The sequence below is a fragment of the Saccopteryx bilineata genome, chromosome X, assembly GCF_036850765.1.
Source record: "Saccopteryx bilineata isolate mSacBil1 chromosome X, mSacBil1_pri_phased_curated, whole genome shotgun sequence".
NCBI lineage: Eukaryota > Metazoa > Chordata > Mammalia > Chiroptera > Emballonuridae > Saccopteryx > Saccopteryx bilineata.
The window spans coordinates 42698454-42722779 of NC_089502.1; the positions used below are offsets into that span (position 1 = coordinate 42698454).

Consider the following 24326-nt stretch of genomic DNA (forward strand, 5'->3'; position numbering starts at 1 on the left):
CTTGGGGGTCCTCTACATCGCAGGCCAATGCTTTATCCACTGAACCACTGCCTGGTCAGGCTTCCTCACACAGTCCTGTACATTCTTCAACATTCAGTGCAAAAGTTACTTTCTCCAGCAAGCCTTTTTCAGTTCCCCCATACAGCTTTTAGCCCATTCCCCTGTGTCTCCAAACTCTCCTTTCCTACCTTCACTGTTTTTATATATCTACCTCCCTCACTAGATTCTGAAATTTTGGAGGGTTTGAACCCTATATTTTACATATTTCCATCTCCATTGCCTAGCATAGTAACTGGACATGTGTTTAGAGTTTGTCAAATGAATTGATACCTGAATAAGTGAATGCATGTGATCAATTAATGTCCATCACTAGGTAATAAAATGTCTCTGAAAGATGCATTGCTAGGATGAGTGATCTTTAAGGAAATATCAGCACTTCTTCCCACTACTGGCCTCCCTTGCCCACCTGCCCTCACCATGCCCCACCCCTCAGTCAAGGTAAGCAGAACAGGCACTCATATACAATGGAATTTGAGAACTATAAACAGCCTCTGCAATTTTTAGAGAAAATTAGCAGTCTCAAAATTTCCAAAAGCATTAACTTTTAGAATGTTTTTGTTCTTAGCCCAATTAATAGAAATAGAATTTTTGAAAGTTCTCAAACAAACAAGGAAATCCAAAGACCTTTCTGCCTTTTAACATGCCTAGATCCTAGATGCTTAAGGAAAAGTCATGACACAGTCATTGCAGAAACAACCTAATCAAAGACTCATGGGAAAGAACAACATGAAGAATAAATGACCCTCAGATACTTATAGGAGTTGATTTAGAATTCTCTGAGACCGTGGCTAGTTGGCTCAGGGATAGAACTTTGGCCAGGCATATGGAAGTCCTGAGTTCAATTCCCAGTCAGGGCACATAGGAGATGCGATCATCTGCTTCTCCAGCCCTTCCCTACCTCCTCCCCTCCCACAGCCATGGCTCAAATGGTTCAAGCAAAGTTGGCCCTAGGCCCTGAGGATGGCTCCATGGCCTCCCCTCAAGGACTAAAATATTTTAGTTGCCAAGCAACAGAGCAGCAGCCCAGACAGGCATACCATTGCCTGGTAAGGGGCTTGCTGGGTAGATCCAGGTCAGAGTGCATGCAGGAGTCTCTCTGTGCCTCCCTGCCTCTCACTTAATTAAAAAAAAAAGAAAAAAAAAGAATTCTCTGAACTTTAAATTTAAGACTGTTAAACTTTCTGTATAACTATAATAGTCTCAGGACTATTTCCAAGCTCAGAGATAAAAAAAAAAAAGTTTGGCTTCTTTAGGTTGTTTCTTGTCAGAAAAACAACCTAGAGTCAGGGAGCAATAGAAAACTGTTGGAGAACTAACCCTTCAGATTCTTTGAACATTGATAGTATGTCATTTGATCCTCATAGTAAACTTGTAAAGATGAGCAGGAGTTACAACTCCATCTCAAAATGGCCAGAGCAGGGTGAACTGACTGAGGCCACCCAGAAACCAAGTAAGAGCTATAACCTAGGTCTTCTAGCTCACAGCCTGATGTGCTAGAATCTATAACAGACCATTTAGTTCCCATGTAAATGACTAATCTTCCATACTGGAACATCAGCTCTTCCAGGTAAGGGCTTGTGTATACTTCTCTTGTCTTCCCCTGTACCCCAATGCTTAGCGCCAGGGCTCAGAAAAATAAAAATGTGATTGAACTATGCTGCTCTTAAAAATAAAATCTTGATTACCTTTCTCTCTTTCCCAGGTGGGTTGATAGAGTAGCAAACTTTACAGTAAATACATGGTGAATTTTTGGCATTAACTGAGTGGCAAGCTCAGACAACTGTGGACATTTCTATGAGGTGTTCACCTTGTTACCAATTGCTGTTTCCCAAGCTACTCAATTATTAAGTCACTGGTTTTATCTAGTTCCTCCTTTCCTGTGATGGATAACAGCTTGAGAAGAAATAACTAGATCAGTTCCATTTGAGGTTACTTTGAAGTCGAAGACCCATAATTCAACCGGTTAGTTGGTGAGAGTTTACAGCCTTTCATGGCTACTTTCAATACTTCTGAAGGCCTGCACATAGGAACAACGGGAGCAAAACTGACATTGTCCTCTCAAACAGAGGTTGAAAGGAGCACTAGAAATCTCCAAAATTGTTACTTTCTCAAGATCAATAACCATGCCTCCAATACTGTAACCTTATGGCTCCTTGCACAAAGTAGATACTCAATAAATATTGCAGAAATGAACCACTCTAAATTCATTTGAAGAATGGGTATAATATGCCCAATGTAAAAAAATGCACATTTGTGTATAAATAAATTCATTATAAACTCTGGCTTACATGTGGTCTTTTTTCCAAATAGTGTTAACATTCAAAATTTTATTAAAATATAGTTAGTATACAATAGTATAATAGTTTCAGGTGTACAAAGTAGTGACTTGATATATATAGAGTACAGTAGAGTTTGTTCTCTGTACCATATATATATATATATACATATATATATATATATATATATATAATCTCATGATGTGATCACCACATTAAGTGTAGTAACCATCTATCTGTCACCATGCCAAGTTATTACAGTATTATTTATTATGTGCCCTGTGCTGTACACTATATATCCATGGCTTACTCATTTTATAACTGGAATTTTGTTCCCCGTTCACCTTTTTCATCCACTCACCCTCTCTTCTCTAACAACCAAGAGTTTGTTCTCTGTACCTATGAGTCTGTTCTTGTTTTGTTCCATCAATAGATAAATGGGTAAAAAAGATGTGGTGTATATATACATAATGGAATGTTACTCAACAATAAAAAAAAAGAGTGTGATCTTTCCATTTGTATCAACATAGATAGACCTAAAGAGTATTATTCTAAGGGAAATAAGTCAGATGGAGAGACACAAATATCATACGATTTCACTTATATGTAGAATCTAGAAAAACAATCCAAATAATGTTAACATTTTTAAAAAGGAACCCTCCTACTCTTATTCAAAAGAATGACTTAATGGTGGAAAGTGTAGCTAGCTTAAAAGAGGTAGTAAGTTGGCAGTTGTCTCAACCAGGTAGGATGGGCTGTAAAGAGTGGTCCTCTAGGAAAGAATTACTAATGATCATTTAGTGGAACTGTGCATTGTCCTAGCTGTTCTCATTTTATCCTTCAGAGACAGGGATCCCTGGAGGTTGGATCATCTACTGCTGTCTGTCATTTTGGCAGTCCTTTTAGTTTGGCAATTGTTTCAACATGTTTTATAAGTAATTCCTCACTGTTGCTCTGTGGGTTGGGTTGGAGAATGTGTCTCTAGTTCCCTGATAATCAAAGGACCTGGAAGGATATTTATTCCTGGGACTTAATTAGCAGCATAATCCATGCCTTGGCTCGTTCAATGTCCTAAATTGCTCCAAGAAAAAGCATAAAAAATTGTCCATACCTAACACACTGACTATGAGAATTCCTTGATTGTTGCCTTCAAAATCTGGAGGGTTGTTAACATCGCAGGTGTAGGTGCCACTATCCGCTGGTTGCATATTTGAAATAGTAATGGATGCGTTATCTGGCTCGTTGGACACTCTAATTCGATCTTTAAATTGTCCGATGGATGCAGCCTGTCCACCTTCAGAATAGTAAATCTAGGGCAGAAAAATGAGAGAAATGAGAACTGGAGTGTGTCCAGGGCTAAGATTAACTCCCTGGGAGCTCATTCTATCCAAGGTTACCTTCTTCGATAAGCAGCAACACTTCCCCACCCCCCACCACCAGCAGGCAACAGGTCCTTTTGGCAAAGGTTTTTCAATTCAGTGGGGCACTTTAGCTTTCTCACAGCTTTGTACAACCATTATCTTACTTGTGTTCAAAGTGGTTTTGTGATGTCATCAGGACAGGGAGGTATGACTGTCTTACAGAGACAGTTAGATAGCTGGTGCTGACAGAATTCAACCCTTACGTTCGGGTTAGGAGACCAAGATGCTCACCTGATCAATCTATTTGGAGGAAACTCATTATATAGGACACAAGTGCCTGATGGGAAATCAAAAACTATCACTCTCCCCCCAATACCCTTTACATTTTATACACTTTTTAAAATTTGACTTTACTCAGTGAGACTATCTGAAATATTTGGTTTCTCTGAAAGAATATTCCTGTTCGCTTCACACACTCATACGCCTTTCAGAAAGTTAACTTGGATCCATCCTGTTAGAACGACATTTTAGAGAAGACAGGCCCCTGATAAATCATCTGGTCCCATCTCCTCATAATGGTGGTATAAGGATGGAACAAAATACCCTGGAAAAGGGCTTAGACAGCGCTTAGTCAATGGAGCTACTACCTTTCTCCCCATGTGGCAGGAAGCAAAATGGGAATTATTTCAATAATGACATTCAAACCCAGAGAAATTAAATAACTTATCCAAAGCCACAAAGATTTTTATTATTATAATTTAGTAAACTTAAGAGAGATCTGGATTCTAGCTCCATCTCTATTTAAGAACATGGGTATTTAGAACATAATAGCAACTGTGGGAGCAGCTCTGCCTCCGACTGTGACACGTCAGGGGAGGTGGCCTCTGGTCTTGCCTCCATGGCAACCTGCTTTGTGATAAGAAACAAAATTATTAATCTTTCCAACCTTTAGTTTCCACATTTGAATGAGGAACCAGAGCAATAATATACTCCAAAGAATGATATGTATTCCCTGAGCACAGGCACGTAGGATAATATTAAGAGGTATATAAATGAAAACTTACTAGAAAGAAACATATCTAGCACATCCAATCTGTGATTTTTGTGAATATTATTGCTTAGGGTGAGATTTAAAGAGATATTTTTAGAATTCTAAGGAACAAAATCTTAAAACAACATTAACTACATTAAATAATACTGCTTGTGTACACAAATATGACAAAAATCATAGAGATGGGACATGAATGACTGAAGCTTTGAAATCACAGACCCCTGAGTTTTCTTCATAATATACACAATCTATGTACATACTTTATTAGTTTCATACAAATGCGTGTAATTGAAATGATTGCTGCTTATTATTCAACAAAGTGGTACTGCCCTACTCCAGCAGAACTAATTAATATTTTCATAAGATCTACTTGAAGAGCCTTATGTTTCATCATTTAATTCATTCTCCTCACTTTATAGAAGAAACTGAAGCACAGAGAACAATTGGGACAGCTGTAGAACTCAGTTCTTTTCATCCTTGTTCAAAGTGCTCCTTACCTTAATAGGCTAATGAGAGCAGGAAGGTAACCAGTTACCTGAAAAATACTGCCTAGATAAATCCAAAAGCATTGTCCTTCATGCAGAAAGCATGCATATATATATATATATATATATATATATATATATATATATATATATATATATATGGCAGAAAGGCAAATTCTGAGGGAAAATTTAAAGGAAAAAACATATTTAAAGAGGTAACAACTCGCCTCTCTCTTCCAGTTCTCCAACATCAACTACTATAGCTTTCTTTCTTGCCCAACATAGGTCACTTATAATTCAATTCATCTATTCACACCTACTGAAGTCACAGACTTTTGCCCCAGAGGGGTCTTGTTTGACTGACAAACCAGAAAGCCAGTTTTTAGGTATTCAAGTGGACCGGGAAGAAGTTCAACTCATCAAAGGTCTATTCCCTTCATTTAAGTTGACACCCAAGATATCCAGGTTTCCATGTCACCTGCTAGCATTGGGCTTATTTACTTTATAATCAACGATTTGAGATCCTGTGGACTCTAACCTGGAACACAGCCTGCAGTTCAAGGTAGCCCTTTACAATGTCAACATCTAGCCAATCCCCCTGCTCCCAGGAAGACTGGGTGTAGGGCAGCCTGTTTTATACTAAGGTTTGAAGACATCACAACGAAATATTACATCAGTTTTGCCTATGACACACAGTCAGTTCCAGAGAATCTAGGTGATAGGACCTTGTTTCTGCAGAGATTAAGAACCAAAAGAGTGAGTTTTAGGTCCAGAATAGGACATGCAAAGAAGGACTTGATTTCATTCTTTTGTGGAAAATGGAATCAAGTTGCAGTCCTTGTAAAATTCTCACACTTGGACATGAATCAAGGAGAAATGATCAAGTAAGTCATGGGGCCTTGAATTATGAAAAAGACCTTCATCAAACCTTCTAACCTACCTCCTTACACTGTCTCTTGAATTCTGCCCTCCCACAAATAATACCAAAAGGTGTCAGAGATAGGATAGGGTAAGGAGAGAGAGCAATGAAAACTTAAAAGGGAAAGGCCTTGGCCTTAGGGTATTATGTGAGAAAGATAGTCTCCAGGGCTAGCCAGTTGCCAGATACATAGTTACAGGGGTTTTCTGATAGGGGAAGTCCATGCTGTCACAATGCCCTTATAAAGAAAAATAAAATGTTTTCCAGAAACTGCTTACCTAATCATGCAGGAAGGACTGCAATTTGACTCCATTTTCCACAAAAGAATAACTCTTAAAAAATCAAAGCTGAACAATGATCAAGGCCTGGCCATGATCCTGTGAGGCTTGTACACTTTTCAAAGAAAATATATGGTCATTTTAGAGATCAAAGCAATTGAGGTCCAGGAAAAGTCATGGATGTTCAACAAGCTGCAACCTTGGTGGGGAGGGGTGATGGGGAAAGAGTTTGCTTTAAGAAAATCCATCCAAGTTTTCCCTTAAGTGGTGCCTGTTAATTTTATGCCCACTTGCCCTTTGTGGTTGTGTTTATGGCAGACTTCCCTACTTTCCCCCCAGGGTCCTCTCTGCCTGTCTATTGGTGATGTTAGAAGCTGAATGTGGAATCATAATAGCAAATTTGTTATAAAACCCCTGAGAGAGCACTTAGTCATGGTTTTTAAGGTTGAGGAGTTTTAAGGAGCCAGATAGATATGAGAAATACGGAAAATGGCTGGGAGGGGCTGGTGGACAGTGGTAAGATCACAGAGAATAGTAGGGACTATCGTGAGCTGCAGATCCAATACAAACAAGGCTTTCAAAGTGTGGAAACAAACAAAATATTGGGCTGGCCGACCAACATGCATCCACTGGCCAAATCAGGCCCAGAATCCTCCAGATTACAGCCTTGGATTCATCCTCTTCTTTTATAGAAAAAAAAAAAGACAGTGAGACCCCTTGAGGAAGTGATTTTCCCCAGATCTCTAAATTTATAGTCAGACCTGTTCTGATTCCCACTGAACATATTGAAATGGCACTTATAGTCCTGAGTTAGGCGAGAAAGATGATTCCCAGGCAACCTTCCCCTTTTGGGGCCATTCCATCACTTACACCAGCCTGACCCTTCTTCTGCCAATTGCTGCTATTCGTCGGCATAATGCTTCTTCCCATGCTGAACAGGTTCATCACATGACACCTTCAATATCTGTCAGCTGCAAAAACAGCCTTTTCCCTCCTACTGTTCTTAGTTTATATTCACATGAGGCCATGCAGCTAGGAGCTAGATTTACCCCAAAAGTGTTTTTTCTCAGCTTTGTAACACTGCTCTTTAAGTAGGGGCTGGAGTGTCAACAAGAGGGTTGGTTGAAAGAATTCAGTCTGCTTTCTATTTGAATTTGAGTTGCAGATAATACATGCATTGAGCTTCCAGAGCTAATTTTGTGGGTTCTTTTTGGAAATGTGGAGAGCATAGAAACCCACAGCAAACCACCCATTTTTTTCCCTTCCAGTTTTCACTTTCCTACACTTTTCATAAAGGGGGAAGCCATAGAAGGGGGGTAAGGGTAAGGTAGTGATGGTCTCAAACCCAGAATTTTCTCTGGATTGTACTAAGGGGGCTGGGATCACACATAGAAGAGATGTAACACCAAAAGGAAGACTTTTATGCCCACAAACAACTCCATTTTAAGCCTGCCATTTGTCTGAAATACCTACCACTTAAATAGCTTTTCTGGGGTGAAGGCATGGAAAGGTCTCTGCTTAAATTGTTTTCCTTGGAAAACACAAAATAAACCAGTCCCTAACACCATAACATTTGATTAATTTAGCAAACTTAGCAAGAATGGACACCTGAAGGAATGGGGCATAAAACAGATAAACCTTGATTGGAGAGGGTGGTGAGAAGGGAAAAACTTTGTAAATTTCTCAATGACTGTTACACTGGCACTTTGGAAAGACGTTTCTTTCTTATGCGGGTCTATCCTATGTAAATAATGCAAGACATTTTGCATCTCTTGCCACCACCTACTAAATGCCAGTATTGGCTCCATTTTTTTTCTTTTTTTGGATTTTTCTGAAGCTGGAAATGGGGAGAGACAGTCAGACAGACTCCCGCATGCGCCCGACCGGGATCCAACCGGCACGCCCACCAGGGGGCGACGCTCTGCCCACCAGGGGGCAATGCTCTGCCCCTCTGGGGTGTCGCACTCTAGCACCTGGGGCAGAGGCCAAGGAGCCATCCCCAGCGCCCTGGCCATCTTTGCTCCAATGGAGCCTCAGCTGCGGGAGGGGAAGAGAGAGACAGAGAGAAAGGAGAGCGGGAGGGGTGGAGAAGCAGAAGGGCACTTCTCTTGTGTGCCCTGGCCGGGAATCGAACCCGGGACATTTGCACGCCAGGCCGACGCTCTACCACTGAGCCAACCGGCTAGGGCGGCTCCAATTTTTAACAAAACAACACCCCCCTCATATTCAAATGCCCCCAACAAGGTGGAACACCTCTACTCTGCCAACATTTGAAAAGTATTTAATATAATGCTATCTGTAAAGGATAGGACAAGTTGGGAAAATTGCAGCAATCAGAGAGTAAGAACACACTAGGTTTTAGAAAGAAGTTGTCTATACTATATGTGTATTGGGCAGATAGAGATAAGAAAGGTTTGCTTCTACTATGAATATTCTAAAGGACTAAGTATTGTCTTAGAGATCCGTGCTAAGTAGAATCAATGCTTGTTCCATTCATAGGCAGCTGAGGTCTCTGAAGTTTTACCAGAGTGGAAGAAAAAGCAGTATTTGTGATCACAGCGATACCAGGCTACCCAAAACTTCCATGCTAGCCTGACTGTCCCACGGCCTAGAATCTTTAGCTATGGGTTTCTGCTGAGAAAGTGATCATTTGAAGCTTCCATATCTTCCAAGAGGAGGGCTTCTCTAAGAAAAGAAACATGCTAATAAATATCCTGGGCTCCCTGGTCAGAAGACTTGTGGGGATACTTCTGTAGACCACATTCACCAAAGGAACCCCTTAGAGAAGATAGTAAGAGATAGCATCTTCTCCTGGGCATTAGAATCAACTGCTCTTTTATAACACAGTGATTTGTGGAGAGGAGGAGAATAGAATCTTATGACAAGATTTTGGCCACTGCCTTGCTAAATGAGGGAGCAATAGGGCCCAAGCTTGCTAGAGAAGGCTGAAAAAGATTCCGGACAGGGACATGAGAAGGCAAACTCAAGGCTGTTTCAGTTTTTCCTGGGGTTTGTACTGATCTGGATTGTTACCAAACCCATGCCCTCCCTTCCTACTCCTAAAAGCTGGAGCCTAGAGACTCCAAATAATGAAGGGTTCCAGGACACCAATATGTATTCTTACCTGAGAGGTCCAGCTACATCTTCCCCGAGCGTCTCTTGCATGCGCCATTTTTAGACACTGACTGACTGCCTTTTCCTCCATACCCTCAGTATTGAGGCACGGGCTGTGCTGTGTTTGAGCAGAAATGAGTGGATCTGAGAGCTGAATGTTGAATGGTATACTGCCACATCAACCCAGGAGTTGGACTGAATCACTCAGTGCTCATTCTGGCAACAACTTACTCCCATAAATCACAGAACTGTCTAATAGCACATAATTCTTCTTTTATCATTTCCTAAAATTCCCACCAGTAATTCCTAAATTAGCATACAACATGTTCTACAGAATTCTGAAAGCATGGAAGTACTCAATGAGGAAATTTGAAACAGAAGCTAAATTTTATTTTGAAAAATACCATCTCAACCGAAGATATCTGCAACCTCTTTGTTGAGCAGGTTCTGTATTCAAGGATAAAGAGCAGGTAGAGAAGAGGCTTGATCCCTCCCTTTAGCCACAAGAACCTAGAAGGCAGTGGAACAGCAAGCCATTTCTGGGCCAGGATGCCCCAAGAGCTCCATCTCAGCTGTCTAGCTAAATTAAGTATATCTTGTTGGGTTAAGTTTCCTAATGACCATGACCCAGGGATATGGATGGAATAGGGATTTTGCAAAATCACCATTTTGTGAGTAGTAGTGCTGATAATAATAACTCACATTATTAAGTGACTACTATGTAGAAAGCTTTCTAGTGCTTCACAAGCATCATTTTAGTAAATCTTCACAGTAATCCCTGGCCCATTGGCTCAGTGGTAGAGCATCGGCCCAGCATGTGGAAGTCCCAGGTTTGATTCCCAGACAGGGCACACAGGAGAAGCACCCAACTGCTTCTCCACCCCTCCCTCTCTTCTTCTTCTCTCTCTCTTCCCCTCCTGCAGCCAAGGCTCCATGGGAGCAAAGATGGCCTGGGCACTGAGGATGGCTCCATGGCCTCCACCTCAGATGCTAGAATGGTGCCAGCTGGAAAAAAGCAAGGGCCCCAGATGGGCAGAGCATCGCCCCCTAGTTGGCTTGCTGGGTGGATCCCAGTCAGGTACATGTAGGAGTCTGTCTCTCTGCCTCCTTGCTTCTCACTTCAGAAAAAATACAAATTAAAAAAATCTTCACAGTAAACCTGTGAGGTAGTTATGTTGCCTCATTTTTCTTATGGGAAAACTGAACCTCTAAAAAGTCAAGTGACTTGTATAAGGTCATATAGCCAGCAAGTAAGTAGAAGGACAAGGAGAACTAATAACCATCAGGAGGTTTCCACTGGGGCTCCAAAACTATTCATCTAGAAAAGCAGAAAGAAGCTTGTGCTTGCAGGGTATAGAGGAAAACAGGGATGCAGTCAAGTTCTCTAGATGTAGAGACCTAAGAATGGTTATAATGGGGATCTTGCTGGGGCAAGGTGTAGGAAGAGAAAACTCGCCTTTTTGCAGGTGATTTTCACTGTGTCCAAGCCAAGAGCTGGTTGTACTCTATCCTGTCTTGCATGTGGCTAAGGCACAAAAGTAGCACAGGTCTCATGATCTTCAAGAAACACCTAGAATGTTTTATGATCAAGGAGTATGATCAAGTGCTTCATTGCAGAAGAACGCCTTTGATTTGGACATCCCAAAAGAATATATGCTTTAAATTACTTGCCCTGCTTGTACCAGACATTTTGAAGAATGATGCAAATAGCAAGTAAATAAGCTATTTAATAAATACTTATTTGTTAATAGATTTTCTTCCTAAAGTTTCTCTAAGAGGTGGATCAAGCTCAAGCCACACTCAGTTTAATAACCTATACCTTCTTCCTCTGCATTTCCAAGTCTAGAAAAAAGTCATTGTTGGTCACATGATCCTTTGGCCCTGCATTTCCAAGCTCCTCACCAGCTACATAATTCAAAGAAGAGGTGTCCTTGTAAATTCCAGTTTCAGAAGAGGCATAGTAAAGAATTTGAATTCAGACTGGCCTGACCTGGTTTCCAGACAGTTGAGGACACCTTGATTTGAGGGCCAAGCATAAAAAATTTTCAAAATATATTAGCAATTTCTCTCTAAATTCAGCCGTTACTGGCAAAATGAGAAAAACTTTAAGTCTATAGATAAAGAATGTACTAAGAAAACTAGTTAGAAATACAAATTTTACAAAGGAAAAAAACATGTAACTATTGTCATCCACGATCTAAGATAGCAACCTGCTCTCTTAGTTGACTGCAGCATGTGAGGTCTTGGGTCAGGACATTTTGGGTGATGAAAACTGGTGGACTTACTGTTGCTGCTGCTGCAGATATTGATGACAGTGTTTATAAGGGTGAGAACTTACGGGACTTTATATTTTTCAAGTATTTTCATATACATTATGCCAGTTGATTCCCCACATGACATGTAAAAAAATATTACTGTTCAATCATATTTTAAGAGAGGAGCAGAGTGATTCAGATATTTATCTAAGATAACCAGTACTGAGCAAAATTGTTGAACTTTACCAGAGGGTGTAATTTATGAAATCTCCTCTTGAACAGTGTTTCCTGCTAAACAAGTGTTCAGGGCTTCTTATAAAGAGATGATTCAGCACCTCCAAAAGACTAGTGATGGTTGAAGCAACACTGGCCAAGGTGTAGTTTCTCCAAGATAATATCCTTCTTTTCTTTACCTCTGCCCATGGGCCTCCTCCATCCCATTCAGCTGGCTCTCCCTCTATCTTTCTACTAATCAAAACTCTTCCTTTCCTTCAATGCCCAACTCAACTACATCCAACTACTACAAACCACATTGATTTGTCTCTTCTTTGAATTCCTTGTTTTTGACCATACATCATTTTGAAAACCTGATGAAAACTATAGACCTTTAAGGGATATGTATCAGCATATGTGTATGCACGCTCATACATACACACAGATACACACACGCTTTGAGTATACAATTTTAATCTTTGGGGTAATTTAAAGATGTAATTACCCTTAGGGTCAGATGGAGGAAAACCAATGAATAGGAAGCTTGTAGATAGGATCACTCTCCTCCTTTGATTTTCACACACCCTCTTCTGGCAACCTCTTCCCCCAGATCCTATGCTACCCTTCCTATTCACTACTCCCTAGGTTCCTGCTGCCTTTGATTACCCAGAGTTCATCACTACCTTGGCCCTTCTCCACCCATATGAGACTCTCATTACACCAAGACTCAGTCTGGCACAATGAGCTACTTACTTGACAGGCAGATCCAAGATATTAAGTTTGACAGAGATCTGCAGATCAGTTAGTACATGAATTTGAACTAGGGTTTTCTGGAAATAATTGTAAGGAAGATTTGGGGGGGATGAGGGGAGAGAATGGCTTTTTAGAACTGATCATTTCATTTGTGAGAAGGATATTCTTGTCTACTCTGCAATACATGATATACTTAATGTTGACTTACACAGAATTGAGATAACAGGCTATAACTGAATATGAAGAAGGGATAAATGCCAAGTCACTTCCATGATGGTATTCCCAAACAGCTATGTTCAAATTCTTTGTATCTGAGGTTCTGCCACTATTGTCACTGGTTTACCAATCCTTCACACACTGATGTTAACAGTTTATGTCAGAACTGCCAATGGGGAGTAGTTTAGGAATAAAGGTCTTACAGTAATTGGTCGTGCCTCCTTCTTATGGGTGAATGACCACTGGATGGAAAGCTTGTCCCGGGAGGTCACAGTGCTGGTGTAGATGCAGACAAGAGTGGCATTAGATCCAATAGTCACATTCAACACAGTGTTTGGGATGGTCACTTGCACCACATTAACTTGACCTGAAAAGACAATCATCAAAAAGGTAATGGCACACACTCACATTCTGATAATACTTCTTTTTATTACAAAGCACTTTCAATGACATCTTATTTGAGGAATCTAAGATGAAGAGGAAAAGGTAGAATGAAGCATATAGGAAAGCTAAGTGAGTAACTGGCCTGGGAGGGGAGTTTTTAATAAATTACTGTGTAAAGATACTCAAATTCTATGTAATGGTGAGGTGATGTCACTGAACTGCAAATTTCTTCTATGTAAGGATGACCTTGAATAGAGGTTCTTAAAGTATTGTTTGGGACCCACAAAGGTTCTTGGGTTTGGAGAACAACCACTCCAGTTTTCCCAGAACTGAAGGGATCCCTTGGATATGGGACTTTCTGTTTTAAAATCAGTTAAGTCTCAGGCAAACTACACTGGTTTGCTGTGACCTAAAGTGTTTAAAACAGAAAAATCCCAGAAAAACCAGGATGAGTTTGTTTCCCTATCTCTAAGACCACTTTGTTAGACTAAAAGTTCAAAATTATATTCATAATAATACTAAGATATTATTTTTATTTTTCAGTCTCATCCTTTCATGAGTATACAATAAAATGTTCTCAAAGATACATGACAGGTAATGATGTCATTGCTCTGGTAACTAATAGAATGTGTGCTTGTGTATTTTTGTGTTTAACTTTTTTTTTACTTACTAATACAGTAAATATAGATAGAAATAACCAACATAGCAAAATTTGGTGGGGTCTCCAATACTTTTTAATTGAAAATTGTATAGAATTAAACACATATATATACACTCAAGTATAAGTAAAAATGGAGAAATATGAATATCAGTGGATAGTATCAATTTGAGTGTCCTGGTTATGATATTATACTATAGTTTTACAAAATGTTACCAAGGAGGGTAGGGTTGTGTAAAGTGTACATGGGATCTCTATCTTCTTAACAATTTTAATGAATGCAGGACCTATAATGATATCCCATATTTCATTACTGATATTGATGATTTATATCTTATCTGTTTTTATTTTTGCCAGTCTTGCTAGAGGTCTGTCAATTTTATTGATATTTTTCCAAAAAATATAATTCTGTTTAATTTTTTCCTATAGTTTTCTTATTTTAATTCCATTGACGTCAGCTCTTAATTATTTTTCTTTCTGCCACTTGCTTTGGGATTGTTTTGTCCTTCTTTTTCTAGATCCTTGATATAAAATCTTTAATTAATGACTTGAGAATGTTTTCATTTCAAATGTATGCATTTAATATTATACATATTTCTATGTTATATTTTCATTTTTATTCAGCTTATATCTATTTTTAATATTTCCTTTGAGAATTCATCTTTGATCCATATATTTAGAAATGTGTTGTATAATTTTTGTTTAAAGACTTATTTATTAACTTTCTGTTCTTGATTTCTAATTTGATTGCTTTTTTCTCAGAGAACAAACCCTATATGATTCATTTAAAAAAAAAGTTTAATGTCTGTTTTATGGCCAAGCACGTGGTCTATCTTGGTATATGTTTTGTGGGTGCTTGTGGGGAGAGGAAGGGTGAAGCATTCTATAGAAAGAGATATACTTAAAAACCTTATGAATATTCAAAAGATCTACCAAGTTATGAGCCATAAAACAAACCTTAACAAATTTAAAAGAACAGAAGTCATACAATATCTGCTGTCAAACCATGATGGAATTAAAGTAGAAATCAATTACAAAGAAATTACCAGAAAGTCACAAAATACATGGTGATTAAACAACATACATCTAAACAGCAAATGGGTCAAGAAGAAATCTCAAGATAAATTTAAAATATTTGAACTAAATGAAAATGAAAACATAACTTTTCAAAATGTATGTTATGCAGCAAAAGCAGTTCTCAAGAGAAAAAATTTATACAATTGAATACATATATCAGAAAAGAGGAAACGTCTAACATCAATCATGTAAGCTTGTACCTTAGGAAACTAAATAAAAGAGCAGATTAAATCCAAAGTAAACAGAAGAAGAGATATAATGAAAACTAGAGCATAAATCAATGAAACTGAAAAACAAGAAATCAATAAAGAAAACCAATAAAACCAAAATGGTTATTTCCAAAGTTCATTAATATTGATAAGACTATAGCTAGCCTGATCAGGCAGTGGCGCAGTGGATGAGCATCAGACTGGGACATGGAGGACCCAGGTTCAAAATCCCAGGGTCACTGGCTTTAGTGCAGGCTCATCTGGCTTGAGTGTGGGCTCACCAGCTTGAGTGAGAGGTCACTGGCTTAAGCGTAGGATCATAGATGTGACCCCATGGTTGCTAGCTTGAGCCCAGAGTTCACCAGCCTGAAGCCGAAGGTTGCCAGGTTGAGCCCGAGGTCACTCGTTTGAGCAAGGGGTCACTTGCTCTGCCGTAGCCCTCTGTCAAGGCATATATGAGAAAGCAGTCAATGAACAACTAAGGTGCCAATGAAGAATTGATGCTTCTCATCTCTCTCCCTTCCTGTCTGTCCCTCTCTCTGTCTCTGCCATAAAAAAGACTATAGCTAAATTAACTAAAAAGAAATATAGGGGATACAAATTACTAATATCAGAAATGAGGGAAATGGGAGGAGGTGGTGGAGGGTGTGGGTGGGTGGGGGAATATTGATGGACAAAATCTTGACCTGGGATGATGAACACACAGTACAGTGCACAAATTGTGTGTTGTAGAATTGTACACACAAAACCTGTAAAATTTTGTTAACCAGTGTCACAAAAAAAAGAAAAAATCAATGAAAATGAGAAAAAGAAATGAAAAAATGGTCCCTAGTCAGTTTTCTCAGTGGATAGAGCATCAGCCCGGCATGCAGAAGTTCCGGGTTTGATTCCTGCTCAGGGAACACATGAGCAGCAACCATCTGCTTCTCTTCCCCTTCCTGTTCCCCATCTTTCCCTCTTTCTCTTTTGCAGCCAGTGGTGTCAGCCCCAGGTGCTGAGGATAGCTTGTTTGATTAGAGCATCGGTCCCAGACAGGGGTTGCCGGGTGGATCCTGGTTGGGGTGAATGTGGGGAGTCTGTCTCTTTATCCCCCCTCCTCTGACTTAAAAAAAAGAATAAATAAAAAGGGCCAACCCTACAGATTCTATAAATATTAAAAAGATAATAAAAAAAATACAAGAACAACTCTATGCCTACAAATTTAATAACGTAGATGAAATGGAACAATTCCCTGAAAGACACAATATTCCAAAACTCACACAAGGAGTAAACAATTTGAACAGGCCTGCATTTATTATATATCTATTAAGGAAGTTGAATGAATAATCAATAACCTTCCAAATCAGAAAGCAGCAGGCCCAGATAGGTTCTTTGGTGAATTCTACCAAATATTTAAGGAAGAAATTATACCAATTTTCTACAACCTCTCAGAAGATAGAATGGAAGGAATACTTTCTAAGTCAACCTAGGATGGCCACATCACCCTAATACTAAAACCAGACAAGGACAATACAAGAAAAAAATTAAATATATTTCATGAACATAGATGCAAAACTCTTCAGTAAAATATTAGCAAATCAAATTCAACAATATATAAAAATAATTCTACACTATGACCAAGTGGGATTTATCACAGTTATGCAAGCCTGGTTCAACATTTGAAAATCAACTAATGTAATCCATTACAATAACAGGCTAAAAAAAAAATCACATAATCATATTAATAGATACAGAAAAAATTTTGACAAAATCTAACAAGCATTTGTGATTTTAAAAAAAACTCGCAATAAACTAGGAATAGAAATAGAGGGAAACTTCTTCAACTTAATGAAAAATATCTATAAGAAAATAAAAACACCTACAGCTAACCTACAGTACTTAATGATGAAAAACTAGAAGCTTTTCTACTAAGATCAGGAAGACAGCAAGGACGTTCCTCCTATCACTTCTTTTCCATTTCGGTGGAAGTCTTAGTTAATACAGTAAGATATTTTGAAAAGGAAATAAAAGATATACAGATTATGAAAGAAATAACACATACCATAATTGTCTATGTAGAAACCCCAAAAGAATCAACAATGGCAGCAAAAATCCTGGAACTAATAAATGATTATAGGAAGATCTCAGGATACAAGGTTGATATACAAAAGCTTATTGCTTTCCTATATACCAACAATGAACAAGTGGAGTTTGAAATTAAAAACACATTATTATTTACATTAGCACCCCATAAAATGAAATAAAGTATAAATCTAACAAAATCTGTACAAGGGTCCCAAGGTTTTTTGCTTGTTTGTTTATTTTAATCAATTGTCTTTCAGAGTTCTCCCTTGGTTGTCTCTTGCATTATTTGCAGGGAGGGTTTGTATTTGTTCTTAGCAGGAGAAGCAAGAAGAATTGGGTCTATGCCATTATATCCAGACCAGAAATCTCACTCAAGTTTTAAGAGTGGTAAAGGGTCTGGAGACCACAAAGTTTGAGAACTACTGGCCTTACGAAAGGGTGAGCTGTCCATATGATTCAGACAAACATCCAAGAGCTCCCTACCCCAAAACTCAGCCTACCACTGTACTTGAAATTCTCAACACTACATAAGCATTTTTCAAAGGGCTGTTTTAAGGAACAATCCTTTGGGTAACATTATAGAGGCATTAGTTCTTCTAAACAATTGGTTATTATTCAATGCAAAGTTAGAAAGTACAAAAGTTCTTCAGGATGGAACATAAGACTGTCAGGTAGTTATTAGACGAAAAGGTCAAGTTTAAGAGATGCTTTCTATGCTTCAGGGGGCTGGAGTAAGAGCCTCAGCTGCCTGCAGGGTTACAGACAAGGTGTAGGGGTGGGATAAGGATATAGATCTTACAAGAAGAGCAGACAAAATAGTACAGAAAGACAAATTCCTAGAGCCCTTCCCTATTTTGCACAACCAAAGAGTTCTGTAATTTTGTTTTTTTAATGATGACAATCAGGAAAAAGGAACTCAAGGAAGTGACAAACATTTTAAAAATTTAAAGAAAATGCAAACCACTGTACTGATTATCCCTGGTTTCCTGGATTCAATAGCTGTGTTCTCTTTCACAGCCAAGCCACCTGGTCCAGCTGCTTTGCTGCCAGATTGGCTGTTTATATGACAACCAATGCTTTGAATTGAGAGAAGTACTTTTAGGGTACACACTAGTGCAAAACCTTCTAACTCCATGCAGTTTCCGTCTTCCCAGTGTTTTTCTCTCCATGTTTTCATGGTCCCCAGAACATCTCCCCAAAAAGCAAAATTGGTCTGCAGAAAGCAGCTACTTTTTCTGATGGAAAGTCCATTGGAGAAAGTTAAGAGGCTCTATCCTGACCTCAAAAAGCCCATCTCATTTTTCCTGGCAGTTTGCCACATTCATCTCTGCCTATGCCTAAATGATGACTTTCAAATATCTTCAAAAGGTCCAAAATAAAAAGGATAGAATGGGAATTTGATGGTCATTAAAGTTCCCAGAAACTTTTCCTTAAAAATAGAGATTTTGAAGATATTATTTGGCCATTATTTTTGTCCTCTACTTTGGGTCCCAACATCTGTTACAGAATTGGCTAGTGGTGGAAACTTCTAACTAGGTAAGGCAAAGCAAACAAACAAGCAAACAAGCAGAAAACAACCTTTAAAGGCTCAAAAAAAGTGTTTGAGGACAGAGTAAGCACAGTTCTTACACAAGGCAAACCATGGAAGAGGCCAAGGTGCCTATCAACAAACACTTGTTGAGCACCTCTTTGTGACGGTGTTGACACTGGGGAAACAATCGCAAACAAGACAGACACAATCTCTGCCTGCCATGTCAATGCAGTAGGAACCCATTTATAGCGCAGACCAGAATGGAAGCACATTAAAATCAAGGATTTGGGAACTATAAATCTGATTTACTCATTTTCAACTTTTTACAATAGAAGACATACAATTACATAAATAACTTGAGATCTATAAAAGCTCGACAATATCACCTTGGAATAAAGATGGTAACCTCCAAATCTACTGCAAGACAATATATTTTTAAGAATATACACTTTCTCCTGTAAATAGGTAACAATTGGCAAGACAATATGTCCTGTCATTTTGTTGCCCAGGTTCCCAATATTCAGGACCACAATCAATTCTTAAATTATGAAGAAAAAATTATTTTAATAAAATGCTCATCCCTAATATAGTGACAATATAGTTCAGGGTTAAGAGCTATATATTTCCAGATGAACTTTTAAAAAATGTTATATCATTCAACTAGTGCACATTACTTAAACTTCTGAGATTACCCTCTAGCCCAGCACTGTGCAATAGAACTTTCTATGATGATTTTACCTCTGTACTGTCTAATTCAGTATTCACAGGTAGTTATGGAGCACCTGGGAGGTGGCTAGTGTGACTGGGAAGTGAATTTCTAATTTTATTTAATTTTAATTTATTAAATTTAGATAGCCACATGTGGATAGTGAACAGTGCAAATTTAGTCTTAAACTGGAGTTAATTTTGTGAGTATCAGAGGAAAAAATCTCTCTTTACTTTAGATTAATTTTCTCTAAATTAAGAAATTGTTTGAAAATTGAAAGAAAAATCTCTACATTAACAAGTCTGAAATAGCAAAATAAAGTTTAGTACCTGATTTAAACAAATTTAGGATTGCCATTTCACTCATGACCTGACTGAATTACAAATAACAAACAAAAAACACCCCTCCAAAAACCATATATGTGGTTGAGATATATGTGACTGCTTAAAATAAATAAATCCTATTATTAAAGGAAAATAATCCAAGGCATATATACTTAAATTAATCAATACTTTAAAAATATTTTAAATGCCTTGCGTTTTAGTAGTGATTGTTCATTCATTTATTCAACACCTACATTGTGGCAGGCACTTTGCTTATGGAGCAGTATTCTTCTCCTACTATATGACAGCAAAATTATCCCCCAGATAGCCATTATTAACTTGACATATTTGAAGTGATTTAATTTCCAGCAACTTCATGTATAATTCCATCATTTTTGAGTTAGAGGATATCATAATCAAATGATCATTCACTTTTTAAATTTAGCTGTAAAACCAAAGTTCAAATATATTATGGCTTTAAAATACATGGCATATTCCTCCAGAAAAAGGAAAAAAAAATCAACACACATTTCCAAGAGATTACTAATATATATTAAAAATACCTAACATAATATGTGTGAATATTTTTTGCTGAAGACATTTTTGATTAAAATTATTTTCCTGAAATAGAAGTTAGCCTAAGATTTCCTAAGGAGTCATCAGAAAGATTTTTGATTAAAATAAAATCTGGCCTGCATAGTTACACAGAAAAATTATTTTAAATATGTATGTGAAAATCTTTGTGGATATTTAGAGCTTGGGAAAGTAAACCATTCTTTTGCTTTTTCAGTTTTATTGACATATGATTGCCATATAACATTGTGTAAGTTGAACACGTACGAAGTGTTGTTGATTTGATAGACATATGCATTGCAAAATGATTACTACTGTAGCGTTAATGAACACTTCCATGACATCACATAATTATTATTTCTTTTTTGTGGTGCGAACACTTAAGATCTATTCTCTTAGCAACTTTTAGGTATATAATACAGTATTGTTAATTATAGTCACTGTCCTGTACATTACATCCCCAGAACTTACTTGTATTTATAACTGGAAGTTTGTGCCCTTTGACCAACATTTCCCCATTTTCCCTACCCAACCACTTTCATAACCATCACTCTACTCTCTGTTTCTATGAATTCAAGTTTTCTGGATTTCACATATAAGTTCAATCATACAGTATTGTCTTTATCTGACTTATTTCACTTAGCATAATGCTCTCTTTCAAGGTCCATCCATGTTGCAAATGGCAGGATTTTGGAAGGTAATTTATTCTTCTAATAATTTTTTCCTTTGGGCTCACTATGTGCCTGGCACCATGCTTAACCCCAAAAACATGACATTTTTCCTGACTAGGAAACAAATTCAGCTAGCCCGCCCATCAAATTATACATCAAAGAAACATTACCAGTTGCCTACAGCCATATCTGGATCAACTAATGGACACTACTAATGTCAGCTATAGACTACTGAAATATTTCTCTGAGTTCTATACATATGTAAGCACGGCAAACAACAATACACTATGCCACATTTCCATCCTATTTGCTAGACTGACACTACCACATTTTGCTTTGGGCCAAGCTAGATTGTGTATGTATAGATACATAGTATAAAGTATATGCCAACAAAACCAGTTATATAGTAATTTAAGAACAAAGGCTCTGAAATATTTATTGGTCATTCTGATTGGGCCTTGTTCTAAAATTCACAATTGAGTAAGATCCTGACATTCTGTAAGTAATTTTTTAAACAATAAAAAATTGCACAGAAGGTAGAAATCCAATTTTGTAATGTAAAATGCACACTTGCAAAAGAAAAAAGAGATTTACTCAAATCTGTAGTAAGATTGCTGGTGATTTTTATTTTCTTATTTATATATTTGTGTATTTTCCAATCTTTCTGCAATAACCACACATTACATTTATAGTCAGTAAAAATTATAATTATATACATACACACACACACAAAAACGTATTAGTTACAGTATCCACTCTTGCAACTGTTTCATAGCTGGTGTCTAGTAGAGGCCAGATGAAGGCCTCAGTAAGGAAATAAGTGTTGACTATAGGTGTGATTTTAGAGGCCTGGTGCAGGAGGCCCACAGGTGACCCAATTAGTTAATGACTGGAAGCTCTTTAAAGAAAACAAAGACTTTCACTGTGTAAAGTTAAGGTTTAAAATGAATATTCCTGAGGGAAAGGGAAAATAGTAACATCTGTTCCCACCAGGATGGAAATTGAGAAAGGTAGCTTTTTCCAGCTCTAAGTCCTGGTTAGATCACTGGATAAATGCAGTATTGCCTTCTGGTGACCCCATAGAATGAGTTTAAGCATTTTGTAATGAACACTCAGAGAACTAATACTAAAAATCATATAGTTTTGAAAAGTAACACTTTTATTCTGGTTATAAAATAGTATAATATTTTTGTAGAAACTCTGGAAAATATAGGGAAGCTAGATAAATACTCAGCAGTTTGATATATAACCTTCTAGTAATTTATTGTAAGCTTGTGTGTGCATCCTGCTTTTTCACTTAATATCTTATCTTGAACATTTTCTTATATCATTAAATATACTTAGTAAACCTCATTCTAATGACTACTATTACCGATGGCTTAAAGATATCACTTTGGGGACAAAGAATATTATTGTATCTACTATGGTCCTAATTTTTTTTAATAAATAACTTTTTATTTAAATGGGGTGACATCAATAAATCAGGGTACATATATTCAAAGAAAACATTTCCAGGTTATTTTGTCATTTAGTTCTGTTGCATACTCATCACCCAAAGAGAGATCGTCCTCCGTCACCCTCTATCCAGTTTTCTTTGTACCCCTCCCCCTCCCCCCCCCTCCTTCCCTAGCCCCACCCCCTGTAACCACCACACTCCTGTCCATGTCTCTTAGTCTCACTTTTATGTCCCACCAATGTATGGAATCCTGCAGTTCTTGTTTGTATCTACTATGATCCTAATTTATTATAAGAACAGATTTAAAATGTATCTGGTATTTGAATAAACTAGCCAACGGATTTTTCTGAATTAGTGATCTCCTATGGGTCAAACCAGCATCAGGATTTAGACTCTAAAAATGATTTTGTTTTGCTCAAATCCCTGAAAACACCCATATTGTACACAACAAATCACTCACATATCTTCCAAAATACAGCATTAGGCTTGGAAAAGTCAAGTCTCTAAGAAGTGTTAGAGAATAAAGCATGGCAGGCCCTCCACGCCAGGCTCTTCCTGCTGTCGAGAGTCAGGTCCATCAGAGGGAGCTTAAAGGAAATAATACTCAAAACAGAAAGAGAAATCTTTAGCACACACTTGAGCTTCAGAGTAAGTTCATCTGCTCAACTTCCAAATTGGAAGGAAGGAAAAAAGGAAGGGAGGGAGGGAAGGAAAGAAGGGAAAGAAAGGAAAGAAAGAAAAGAAAAGAAAAGAAGGAAGGAAGGAAGGAAGGAAGGAAGGAAGGAAGGAAGGAAGGAAGGAAGGAAGGAAGGAAGGAAGGAAAGAAAGAAAAAGAAAAAGAAAGGGAAAGGAAAAGAAAGGAAAGGAAAGGAAAGAAGGAAGGAAGGGGGGGGGAGAGAGAGAGAGAAGGAAAGGAAATAAACCTACTGTGATTTTTCTTTAAAACATATATACATATATATATAATTCAATTCAGAAGCTACATAAAACAATTCTATTCACAAGTTGCTCCCCTCCCCTCCAAATCAGCATGGCATATATTTGCTAAGCAACATTTCTGAAAATTATTTTACTCAGCATACTAATCATAATTCCTTTCCCATATAGGAGGAGAACATTCTCTATGTAAAAATTTATACTCAGTTTAAAATGAAACTCCATTCCCATTTGCCTTTGTTAGTTTGGAGATCTCTTCCTTACCTATAAGGCAATTTAGGATCAGAAATGCCTTCCAAAATGCGAACACCATTATGTTGAAGTTCGCTTAGTGCAGCCGGGGGACCGGTAGCTTGCCCAAGCTAGGCTGTCTCAAACTGGCCTCTTCAATCGCACCGAGGTTTCGCAGGCTTATCTGCGGGCACCATGAAGCAAACAAGCGTTTTCAGGCTTACTTATTGGGTACAGACCTTCTGCAGAGCAGATTTCTGTTTCTTTGAAACACTTTTCATGGGGCGTTTCCTTGATATATTTGCTACTGTGTTAATAATAAACCCACGTATTTGAATTCTTAAAGCTCTTTGTACACAGATTCTCTAAATTTTATTGTGTAAAATCAATCTTATTAAAAGTTATACTTGAGGTAGAGATAGTTGGAAGAGAGTCTATGCAAATAAAAGTTGACAAGGGTAATTAATTTCAAATATTTTCATAAAAGTCTTAAAGCATTGATTCACTGACCTTTTACAAATTAAGT

General features: G+C 37.9%; 1 protein-coding gene across 1 annotated transcript in view; it reads right to left on the minus strand.

The window, feature by feature from the left end:
• Positions 1 to 24025, minus strand: part of VSIG1 (V-set and immunoglobulin domain containing 1) — a 34876-nt gene extending 10851 nt beyond the window's left edge. Inside the window, exons 1-3 of the mRNA XM_066249295.1 lie at positions 23834 to 24025; positions 13185 to 13348; positions 3448 to 3646 (exon numbers count right to left, since the gene is read on the minus strand). Of these exons, the coding sequence (XP_066105392.1) occupies positions 3448 to 3646; positions 13185 to 13348; positions 23834 to 23882 (412 nt within the window). The 5' untranslated portion in view covers positions 23883 to 24025. The remainder of the gene's footprint in view (positions 1 to 3447; positions 3647 to 13184; positions 13349 to 23833) is intronic.
• Between the last annotated feature and the right edge of the window lie 301 nt (positions 24026 to 24326).